The sequence below is a fragment of the Nerophis lumbriciformis genome, linkage group LG37 (assembly GCF_033978685.3).
Source record: "Nerophis lumbriciformis linkage group LG37, RoL_Nlum_v2.1, whole genome shotgun sequence".
NCBI lineage: Eukaryota > Metazoa > Chordata > Actinopteri > Syngnathiformes > Syngnathidae > Nerophis > Nerophis lumbriciformis.
Window position 1 is genome coordinate 6,585,001 of NC_084584.2, and position 12,601 is coordinate 6,597,601.

General features: G+C 34.4%; 1 protein-coding gene across 6 annotated transcripts in view; it reads right to left on the reverse strand.

Annotated features, from left to right (window-relative positions):
* Positions 1 to 12,601, reverse strand: part of arfip2b (ADP-ribosylation factor interacting protein 2b) — a 50,720-nt gene that overhangs the window by 10,189 nt on the left and 27,930 nt on the right. For 3 of the 6 annotated variants that reach the window (XM_061931014.1, XM_061931012.1, XM_061931011.1), the window contains 3 exons: positions 7,311 to 7,367; positions 1,363 to 1,478; positions 1,043 to 1,264 (listed from right to left, as the gene is read on the reverse strand). In XM_061931014.1, the coding sequence (XP_061786998.1) occupies positions 1,043 to 1,264; positions 1,363 to 1,478; positions 7,311 to 7,367 (395 nt within the window). The remainder of the gene's footprint in view (positions 1 to 1,042; positions 1,265 to 1,362; positions 1,479 to 7,310; positions 7,368 to 12,601) is intronic. The other 3 variants (XM_061931016.1, XM_061931015.1, XM_061931013.1) reach the window with 1 other exon arrangement.

The window sequence follows — 12,601 nt, forward strand, 5'->3', positions numbered from 1 at the left end:
AAAGTAGCAAGTCATGTCAAGTCATGTCAATTCAAAAGGCTCAAGCCCAAGTGAAGTCATAAGTCATTGATGTTAAAGTCTAAGTCGAGTTGCAAGTCTTTTTACATTTTGTCAAGTCGAGTCTAAAGTCATCAAATTCATGACTCGAGTCTGACTCGAGTCCAAGTCATGTGACTCGAGTCCACACCTCTGATATATACTATATATATATATATATATAGGTGTGTGTGTATATATATATATACACGTATATATTATATATACATATGTGTGTGTGTGTATATATATATATATATATACGTATATATTATATATATATATACGTACATATTATATATATACCGTATATATATATATATATGTGTATATATATATATATATAATGTGTGTGTATGTGTATGTATATATGTATATATATATATATATGTGTGTGTGTGTGTATATAAATACATATGTGTGTGTATGTATATGTATGTATATATATATACACATATACATACACACACATATATATATATGTATGTGTGTGTGTATATGTATGTACATATGTTTATATGTATGTGTATATGTATATATATATATACACAGTATATATATATATATATATACACACACACACATACATACACACACACATATGTATGTATGTATATATATATATATATATATATATATGTATGTATATATATATATATTTATACACACACACACACACACACACACACACACACACACACACACACACACACACACACACACACACACACACGTATACAAAAATTATCGGTCTAGGGTACACTTAATAAAAATGAAAAATTATACCTACAGTATCTGCGATTAATTTTGAGTTAACTATGAACAAAAATACGGTAATCGATATATATATATGTAGAATTGGTTTGAAAATGAAAAATATCAAAATGGCCTCAAATACTTTGGTTTTTCAGTGTGCGGGCCTAAGCGTAAAAAAGTTTGGACCCCCCCTCTGTTCCGCATGAGTGACAACAAAATCAACATGGAGGTGCGTGCTCGTCGTCCTCACCCGCAGCTCAGGGGACTTCTGGCTGAGGTCGGCGAAGGTGTCCCCCAGGGCGTGCTGTGTCTGCACCATGTTGTAGAAGTGGTTGGTCAGTGCTCGGGACAGTCGCAACACGTTCTCGTATTTGCGCTTGGTGTCTCTCAGCAGCTCGATCTGGGCTTCCAGCTCCAGGTCCACCGTCCGGGATCCGCGGCCGAAACGCTCCGAGATCATCTGCTTGGTGCACTAAGACGGCGAGAAGAAAACGCCGGCGGTTTGTCGTCTCTCACCGCTAATCAGCACACTGCATGGAGCGTAGCCCTAGAGCCTGTGACGACATGTACCTTGTAGGTGTTGAGACCCCACTTCTTCACCGTTTCCAGCTTCTCCACCGCCACGCCTCGGCCTGCATCTTCCGCGGTCATGGAGGAGCTGCTGCTGCTGTGATGCATGCTGGGACCTGAGGTGGACGCACAGAGGAGGTGAGCAGGAGCAACACGCATTGTACCCAGCAGAGAACATCCACAGTTGGAAAGAAGACCTCACCAGTCTTGGCCCAAAGGTAGCCAAGAACCTCTAAACATGTAGAAGTAGAAGACACTAGAGATCGACCGATTTCTTTTTTTTTTAAGGCTGATAGTCGCAGTCAAGGAGGCCATGACCAATATTTGGAGCTGAAAAGTTATTTAAACATGAATATTATACGTCAGTAAACATCTGGACAAGGCCTGGGGCCACATTGGGTTAAAAAATGTTGGCCGGGGGCCGGGCTGTATGTATGTATGTATGTATATATATATATATATATTATATATATATTAGGGCTGCAACTAACGATTAATTTGATCATCGATTAATCTGTCGATTATTACAACGATTAATCGATTAATAATCGGATAAAAGAGACAAACTACATTTCTATCCTTTCCAGTATTTTATTGAAAAAAACAAAACAGCATACTGGCACCATACTTATTTTGATTATTGTTTCTCAGCTGTTTGTACATGTTGCAGTTTATAAATAAACGTTTATAAAAAAAAATAATAATAAAAAAAATAAATGCGCACATCATAGATCCAACGAATCGATGACTAAATTAATCGCCAACTATTTTTATAATCGATTTCAATCGATTAGTTGTTGCAGCCCTAATATATATATATATATATATATATATATATATATATATATATATATATATATATATATATATACTCCTCACGCACTAATTGACTGACCAACACTGCGGCCCAAGCACGATGTCACGTTAATGATGGGAAAATGCATTTTTAGACAATATGATTTGCCTGAGTAGCTAGGAGACCCAAAGAGTAACAAGCGGTAAGAAATGGATTAGAAAGGTCAGATTAAAAAAAATAATAATTGGAAAAAAAAAAAAATTATATATATAAAAATAAATATATATATATATATATATATATATATTTTTTTTTTGCAATTATTTTTTTTTTTAATCTGACCTTTCTAATCCATTTCTTACCGCTTGTTACTAGAAATGGATTAGAAAGGTCAGATTAAAAAAAATAATAATTGGAAAAAAAATAAAATTATATATATAAAAATAAAAATAAATAAAAAATAAAAAAATAAATATTTTATATATATATATATGTATAAAAAAAAAAAATATATATATATATATTTTTTTGTTGCAATTATTATTTTTTTTTAATCTGACCTTTCTAATCCATTTCTTAACGCTTGTTACTCTTGGGGTCTCCTAGCTACTCAGGCAAATCATATTGTCTAAAAATGCATTTTCCCATCAATAACGTGACATCGTGCTTGGGCCGCAGTGTTGGTCAGTCAATTAGTGCGTGAGGAGTATGTATATATATATATATATTTTTTTTTAATGTATTTATTATTTTTTTTTTTTTTCTTCAATTAAACACACACACACAAAAAATAAATAAATAAATATATATATATATATATATATATATATATATATACATATACATATATATATATATATATATATATATATATATATATATATATATATATATATATATATATATATATACACATACATACAGGTAAAAGCCAGTAAATTAGAATATTTTGAAAAACTTGATTTATTTCAGTAATTGCATTCAAAATGTGTAACTTGTACATTATATTTATTCATTGCACACAGACTGATGCATTCAAATGTTTATTTCATTTAACTTTGATGATTTGAAGTGGCAACAAATGAAAAAACAAAATTCCGTGTGTCACAAAATTACAATATTACTTAAGGCTAATACAAAAAAGGGATTTTTAGAAATGTTGGCCAACTGAAAAGTATGAAAATGAAAAATATGAGCATGTACAATACTCAATACTTGGTTGGAGCTCCTTTTGCCTCAATTACTGCGTTAATGCGGCGTGGCATGGAGTCGATGAGTTTCTGGCACTGCTCAGGTGTTATGAGAGCCCAGGTTGCTCTGATAGTGGCCTTCAACTCTTCTGCGTTTTTGGGTCTGGCATTCTGCATCTTCCTTTTCACAATACCCCACAGATTTTCTATGGGGCTAAGGTCAGGGGAGTTGGCGGGCCAATTTAGAACAGAAATACCATGGTCCGTAAACCAGGCACGGGTAGATTTTGCGCTGTGTGCAGGCGCCAAGTCCTGTTGGAACTTGAAATCTCCATCTCCATAGAGCAGGTCAGCAGCAGGAAGCATGAAGTGCTCTAAAACTTGCTGGTAGACGGCTGCGTTGACCCTGGATCTCAGGAAACAGAGTGGACCGACACCAGCAGATGACATGGCACCCCAAACCATCACTGATGGTGGAAACTTTACACTAGACTTCAGGCAACGTGGATCCTGTGCCTCTCCTGTCTTCCTCCAGACTCTGGGACCTCGATTTCCAAAGGAAATGCAAAATTTGCATGGTTGGGTGATGGTTTGGGGTGCCATGTCATCTGCTGGTGTCGGTCCACTCTGTTTCCTGAGATCCAGGGTCAACGCAGCCGTCTACCAGCAAGTTTTAGAGCACTTCATGCTTCCTGCTGCTGACCTGCTCTATGGAGATGGAGATTTCAAGTTCCAACAGGACTTGGCGCCTGCACACAGCGCAAAATCTACCCGTGCCTGGTTTACAGACCATGGTATTTCTGTTCTAAATTGGCCCGCCAACTCCCCTGACCTTAGCCCCATAGAAAATCTGTGGGGTATTGTGAAAAGGAAGATGCAGAATGCCAGACCCAAAAACGCAGAAGAGTTGAAGGCCACTATCAGAGCAACCTGGGCTCTCATAACACCTGAGCAGTGCCAGAAACTCATCGACTCCATGCCACGCCGCATTAACGCAGTAATTGAGGCAAAAGGAGCTCCAACCAAGTATTGAGTATTGTACATGCTCATATTTTTCATTTTCATACTTTTCAGTTGGCCAACATTTCTAAAAATCCCTTTTTTGTATTAGCCTTAAGTAATATTCTAATTTTGTGACACACGGAATTTTGGATTTTCATTTGTTGCCACTTCAAATCATCAAAATTAAATGAAATAAACATTTGAATGCATCAGTCTGTGTGCAATGAATAAATATAATGTACAAGTTACACCTTTTGAATGCAATTACTGAAATAAATGAAGTTTTTCAAAATATTCTAATTTACTGGCTTTTACCTGTATATATATATATTTTTTTTTTTTTTTTTTGCGGGGGGAACCACTGCTTTAAGTTGTTTTTTGAACATTATTTTTGAGGAAAAGTGGGACCAGTAGCGACATAATGTTTAATGTTTTGTTTAATCTAGCAGCAAACATCTTTATTACACGTGTCTAAGAGGAGCATCAACATTTTATTCAAAATATAGAAAATCCCCTGGGAAAATTGGTCAAAATATGGCATTTCTCTACATCACAATAACTCATCTACTCCATTTTATAATACATTTAATACATTGTAAGGTAACCCTGAAATATTGTGAACATTTGAATAAAAACAATTCTGGGCACCTTCACGTAGATTATAGTTGAGACATTTTTCAAGAGGGCTGACATCATTTCGTCCTGGATGTTACAGAAAGTATGAGAATGTGTGAGCTGCTGCCTGCTCCTTGTTTACTTATATAATCATCTCTTATTTGTTTGGATTTTTGGCAGAGATACCTTTTCATCCAGCTGTGTCGCGTTATTTGATTGAATCACTGAATCGCATGAGCTGGAAGACGTTGGGAAGGAAGGACAAAAACTGGATTTACCGGCCCAAAAAAAAGAAGCAAGTTTTGACAGGAAAGCAGAGAAGACGAATTGTAGGCGACCGCGCAGTGAAAGCAGACCGGAGAAGAATTCAAATAAATATCCTGTCAGATATTAAAACATAACTTTAACTTAATATTTGGGTGGAATTATTGACAAAGAGTATTTTTCATACTTGTATGGAAAATTGGGCTCCAGTGAAAAGAGATTATATCTCATGCATGACAAACTTGAGCAGTGCTTATTATTTACTTTTTAAATACTAGTATCATATGTGTAAATGTTGTATCTGCTGATGTACCGGTAGTTATAGAAAAAAAAAAAAAATTAAAGCTGCAAGCAGCGTTGGTCGGGCCCGCGTATTTGGGAGGTGCTAGTCCTAAGTGTCCCAATACTTTTGTCCAGTTTTCGGCCTAACTGTCCCAATACTTTTGTCCGGTGGTAGTCATTAGTCATAAGTGTCCCAATACTTTTGTCTAGTGTACCTACCTTGTCTGCATTGTGTGGGCACGCTGGTGCTTCCTACTTTTAAGCAGCCATCTTAAAAAAACAGCAGCGCAGCAGCATCAGCGCAACGGGTCTTTGAAGGGTCATAAAATCAAAACCGGAGCAGGTATTAAAACGCTGTTCTGTTATTTTATACACAAGGGTTTCATCTCTCTCCTGTGTTAGGTTGAAGCCGAAACGACAAACGCGCTCAGAGGAGATAGTTTTTGAAGGAAGGTGACCCGGTTTTTACAAAAAATTTGTTTTGAAGGGGGAATAGCAAACTTCCTGTTGATTTTTGCTGGGGGTTGTCAATTTATGAAATGTAGGTCTAAGTGAGCCCTACATAGAGGTTTTTGTTTCATGTCTCTCCGACCTTCCCAGTGGGAGTTACAGGCAGTTTTGTCAGTTTTTTCATCCGAGGAGCAGTTTTTTGTGCGTTTCATTAAAAAATTGCGCTAGAGCACAATTTTGAGATTAGGTTTTTTTATTAGATCGCAATTTTTGCCAGTCCTGATGTGTGTGTTCAGTTCGGTGAGTTTTGAAGCATGTTAAGGGGGTCAAATTACAGCTCAAAGAGGCAAAAGTGACTGTTTTTAGTACTTTTTTGTCTTGAAGGGGGAATTGCCAACTTCCTGTTGATTTTTGCTGGGGGTTGTCAATTTATGAAATGTAGGTCTAAGTGAGCCCTACATAGAGGTTTTTGTTTCATGTCTCTCCGACCTTCCCAGTGGGAGTTACAGGCAATTTTGTCAGTTTTTTCATCCGAGGAGCAGTTTTTTGTGCGTTTCATTAAAAAATTGCGCTAGAGCACAATTTTGAGATTTGGGGTTAGGTTTTTTTATTAGATCGCAATTTTTTGCCAGTCCTGATGTGTGTGTTCAGTTTGGTGAGTTTTGAAGCATGTTAAGGGGGTCAAATTACAGCTCAAAGAGGCAAAAGTGACTGTTTTTAGTACTTTTTTGTCTTGAAGGGGGAATTGCCAACTTCCTGTTGATTTTTGCCCGATGATATACGATTATGAAAACTAGGTCTAAGTCAGACCTAGTTTTTGTTTCATGTCTCTCCGATCTTCCTAGTGGGAGATATAGGCAGTCTAGGTTTTTTTTTTCCTAGGGGGCGCTAGAGCGCAATTTTGAGTTTTGAGGTTTGTTTTTTTTTAAAAAAAGGTAATTTTTGCAGGTCCTGATGTGTGGGTCAAATATGGTGAGTTTTGAAGCATGTTAAGTGGGTCAAATTACAGTTTAATGTGGTGGCGGAAGAATAAAGAATAAAGAATAAAGAATAAAACCTTACAAATTCAATAGGTCCTTACGTCCCATTGCATAAGGACTCTCTTTGGGAGTCCTTATGCAATGGGCCATGCGGGCCCTAAAAATAAGTCAAAAATACCAAATATCGGCGCCAATAATCGGTCGATCTCTGGAAGAAGCCCCACAATAAAAAGCAAAAATGTAAAAAAGAGGAAGTTGGGAGTTTGAAGAGCCTGTTCCCAAAAAGACACAGGTCTAGATTCATTTCTGGAGACGTTTTTTTTGGGAAAGAGGCTCTCCACGGGTGCCATTAGGAAAGGAAGGAGCCACCTAGTCCTGTGACGGGGATCCGTTTGTTAAAGTCGGCGTTGTAGCGCACAGCCGGGCCTGGGGGACAGAGCCAGTTGCACAAACGTTATAAGAACAGTATTATTGTCATATAGAGGATCTTTGACTAGCTTTTTTAGTGACATATTCTTAGTAAACAGTATTGCTGGCATATAGAGGATCTTTGACGAGCTTTTTTTAGTGACATATTCTTAGTAAACGATATTGCTGTCATATAGAGGATCTTTGACTAGCTTTTTTAGTGACAAATTCTTAGAAAACAGTATTATTGTCATATAGAGGATCTTTGACTAGCTTTTTTAGTTACAGATTCTTAGAAAACAGTATTCCTGTCATATAGAGGATCTTTGACTAGCTTTTTTTAGTGACATATTCTTAGTAAACAGTATTGCTGTCATATAAAGGATCTTTGACTAGCTTTTTTAGAGACATTCTTAGAAAACAGTATTTATGTCATGTAGAGGATCTTTGACTAGCTTTTTTAGTGACAGATTCTTAGAAAACAGTATTCTTGTCATATAGAAGATCTTTGACTAGCTTTTTTAGTGACAGATTCTTTGAAAACAGTATTATTGTCATATAGAGGATCTTTGACTAGCTTTTTTAGTTACAGATTCTTAGAAAACAGTATTATTGTCATATAGAGGATCTTTGACTAGATTTTTTTAGTGATATATTCTTAGAAAACAGTATTATTGTCATATAGAGGATATTTGACTAGCTTTTTTAGTTACAGATTCTTAGAAAACAGTATTCCTGTCATATAGAGGATCTTTGACTAGCTTTTTTAGTGACATATTCTTAGTAAACAGTATTATTGTCATATAGAGGATCTTTGACTAGCTTTTTTAGTTACAGATTCTTAGAAAACAGTATTCCTGTCGTATAGATGATTTTTGACTAGCTTTTTTAGTGACATATTCTTAGTAAACAGTATTCTTGTCATATAGAGGATCTTTGACTAGCTGTTTTTAGTTACAGATTCTTAGAAAACAGTATTCCTGTCGTATAGAGGATCTTTGACTAGCTTTTTTTAGTGACATATTCTTAGTAAACGCTTTTTTTTTGTCAAAGAAAAACAATCATGTGTGCTTACGGACTGTATCCCTGCAGACTGTATTGATCTATATTGATATATAATGTATAGATTGTGTTTTTTATGTTGATTTAATAAAAATAAAAATAAATAAAAAAATAAAAAACTTTTTTTAATTTTATTTCTTGTGCGGACTGGTACCAGGCCGCGGCCCGGTGGTTGGGGGCCACTGATATAGAGGATCTTTGACTAGCTTTTTTAGTGACAAATTCTTAGAAAACAGTATTATTGTCACATAGAGGATCTTTGACTAGCTTTTTTTAGTTACAGATTCTTAGAAAACAGTATTCTTGTCATATAGAGGATCTTTGACTAGCTTTTTTTAGTGACATATTCTTAGTAAACAGTATTGCTGTCATATAGAGGATCTTTGACTAGCTTTTTTAGTTACAGATTCTTAGAAAACAGTATTCCTGTTATATAGAGGATCTTTGACTAGCTTTTTTTAGTGACATATTCTTAGTAAACAGTATTGCTGTCATATAGAGGTTCTTTGACTAGCTTTTTTAGTGACATATTCTTAGTAAACGGTATTGCTGTCATATAGAGGATCTTTGACTAGCTTTTTAGTGACAAATTCTTAGAAAACAGTATTATTGTTGTATAGAGGATCTTTGACTAACTGTTTTAGTTACAGATTCTTAGAAAACTGTATTCTGTCATATAGAGGATATTTGACTAGCTTTTTTAGTGACATATTCTTAGTAAACAGTATTGCTGTCATATAGAGGATCTTTGACTAGCTTTTTTAGTGACAAATTCTCAGAAAACAGCATTATTGTCATATAGAGGATCTTTGACTAGCTTGTTTTAGTTACAGATTCTTAGAAAACAGTATTCCTGTCATATAGAGGATCTTTAACTAGCTTTTTTTAGTTACAGATTCTTAGAAAACAGTATTCTTGTCATATAGAGGATCTTTGACTAGCTTTTTTAGTGACAAATTCTTAGAAAACAGTATTATTGTCATATAGAGGATCTTTGACTAGCTTTTTTTAGTTACAGATTCTTAGAAAACAGTATTCTTGTCATATAGAGGATCTTTGACTAGCTTTTTTTAGTGACATATTCTTAGTAAACAGTATTGCTGTCATATAGAGGATCTGTGACTAACTTTTTTAGTGACAAATTCTTAGAAAACAGTATTATTGTCATATAGAGGATCTTTGACTAGCTTTTTTTAGTTACAGATTCTTAGAAAACAGTATTGCTGTCATATAGAGGATCTTTGACTAGCTTTTTTAGTGACATATTCTTAGTAAACAGTATTGCTGTCATATAGAGCAGTGGTCCCCAACCTTTCTGTAGCTGCGGACCGGTCAACGCTTATTTTTTGTCATAAAGAAAAACAATCGTGTGCTTACGGACTGTATCCCTATATTGATATATAATGTATAGATTGTGTTTTTTATGTTGATTTAATAAAAATAAAAATAAAATACAAAATTATATTTATTTTTTGTGCGGCCCGGTACCAATCGGTCCACGGACCGGTACCAGGCCGCGGCCCGGTGGTTGGGGACCACTGATATAGAAGATCTTTGACTAGCTTTTTTAGTGACAAATTCTTAGAAAACAGTATTCTTGTCATATAGAGGATCTTTGACTAGCTTTTTTTAGTTACAGATTCTTAGAACACAGTATTCTTGTCATATAGAGGATCTTTAACTAGCTTTTTTTAGTTAGATTCTTAGAAAACAGTATTCTTGTCATATAGAGGATCTTTGACTAGCTTTTTTTAGTGACATATTCTTAGTAAACAGTATTGCTGTCATATAGAGGATCTTTGACTAGCTTTTGTTTTAGTTACAGATTCTTAGAAAGCAGTATTCTTGTCATATAGAGGATCTTTGACTAGCTTTTTTAGTGACAGATTCTTAGAAAACAGTATTATTGTCACATAGAGGATCTTTGACTAGCTTTTTTTAGTTACAGATTCTTAGAAAACAGTATTCTTGTCATATAGAGGATCTTTGACTAGCTTTTTTTAGTTACAGATTCTTAGAAAACAGTATTCTTGTCATATAGAGGATCTTTGACTAGCTTTTTTTAGTGACATATTCTTAGTAAACAGTATTGCTGTCATATAGAGGATCTTTGACTAGCTTTTTTAGTTACAGATTCTAAGAAAACAGTATTCCTGTTATATAGAGGATCTTTGACTAGCTTTTTTTAGTGACATATTCTTAGTAAACAGTATTGCTGTCATATAGAGGTTCTTTGACTAGCTTTTTTAGTGACATATTCTTAGTAAACGGTATTGCTGTCATATAGAGGATCTTTGACTAGCTTTTTAGTGACAAATTCTTAGAAAACAGTATTATTGTTGTATAGAGGATCTTTGACTAACTGTTTTAGTTACAGATTCTTAGAAAACTGTATTCTGTCATATAGAGGATATTTGACTAGCTTTTTTAGTGACATATTCTTAGTAAACAGTATTGCTGTCATATAGAGGATCTTTGACTAGCTTTTTTAGTGACAAATTATCAGAAAACAGCATTATTGTCATATAGAGGATCTTTGACTAGCTTGTTTTAGTTACAGATTCTTAGAAAACAGTATTCCTGTCATATAGAGGATCTTTAACTAGCTTTTTTTAGTTACAGATTCTTAGAAAACAGTATTCTTGTCATATAGAGGATCTTTGACTAGCTTTTTTAGTGACAAATTCTTAGAAAACAGTATTATTGTCATATAGAGGATCTTTGACTAGCTTTTTTTAGTTACAGATTCTTAGAAAACAGTATTCTTGTCATATAGAGGATCTTTGACTAGCTTTTTTTAGTGACATATTCTTAGTAAACAGTATTGCTGTCATATAGAGGATCTGTGACTAACTTTTTTAGTGACAAATTCTTAGAAAACAGTATTATTGTCATATAGAGGATCTTTGACTAGCTTTTTTTAGTTACAGATTCTTAGAAAACAGTATTGCTGTCATATAGAGGATCTTTGACTAGCTTTTTTAGTGACATATTCTTAGTAAACAGTATTGCTGTCATATAGAGCAGTGGTCCCCAACCTTTCTGTAGCTGCGGACCGGTCAACGCTTATTTTTTGTCATAAAGAAAAACAATCGTGTGCTTACGGACTGTATCCCTATATTGATATATAATGTATAGATTGTGTTTTTTATGTTGATTTAATAAAAATAAAAATAAAATACAAAATTATATTTATTTTTTGTGCGGCCCGGTACCAATCGGTCCACGGACCGGTACCAGGCCGCGGCCCGGTGGTTGGGGACCACTGATATAGAAGATCTTTGACTAGCTTTTTTAGTGACAAATTCTTAGAAAACAGTATTCTTGTCATATAGAGGATCTTTGACTAGCTTTTTTTAGTTACAGATTCTTAGAAAACAGTATTCTTGTCATATAGAGGATCTTTAACTAGCTTTTTTTAGTTAGATTCTTAGAAAACAGTATTCTTGTCATATAGAGGATCTTTGACTAGCTTTTTTTAGTGACATATTCTTAGTAAACAGTATTGCTGTCATATAGAGGATCTTTGACTAGCTTTTGTTTTAGTTACAGATTCTTAGAAAGCAGTATTCTTGTCATATAGAGGATCTTTGACTAGCTTTTTTAGTTACAGATTCTTAGAAAACAGTATTCTTGTCATATAGAGGATCTTTAACTAGCTTTTTTTAGTTAGATTCTTAGAAAACAGTATTCTTGTCATATAGAGGATCTTTGACTAGCTTTTTTTAGTGACATATTCTTAGAAAACAGTATTCTTGTCATATAGAGGATCTTTGACTAGCTTTTTTAGTGACAAATTCTTAGAAAACAGTATTATTGTCATATAGAGGATCTTTGACTAGCTTTTTTTAGTTACAGATTCTTAGTAAACAGTATTGCTGTTATATAGAGGATCTTTGACTAGCTTTTTTTTAGTGACATATTCTTAGAAAACAGTATTCTTGTCATATAGAGGATCTTTGACTAGCTTTTTTTAGTGACATATTCTTAGTAAACAGTATTGCTGTCATATAGAGGATCTTTGACTAGCTTTTTTAGTGACATATTCTTAGTAAACAGTATTGCTGTCATATAGAGGATCTTTGACTAGCTTTTTTAGTGACAGATTCTTAGAAAACAGTATTCCTGTCATATAGAGGATCTTTGACTAGCTTTTTTTAGTGACATATTCTTAGTAAACAGTATTCCTG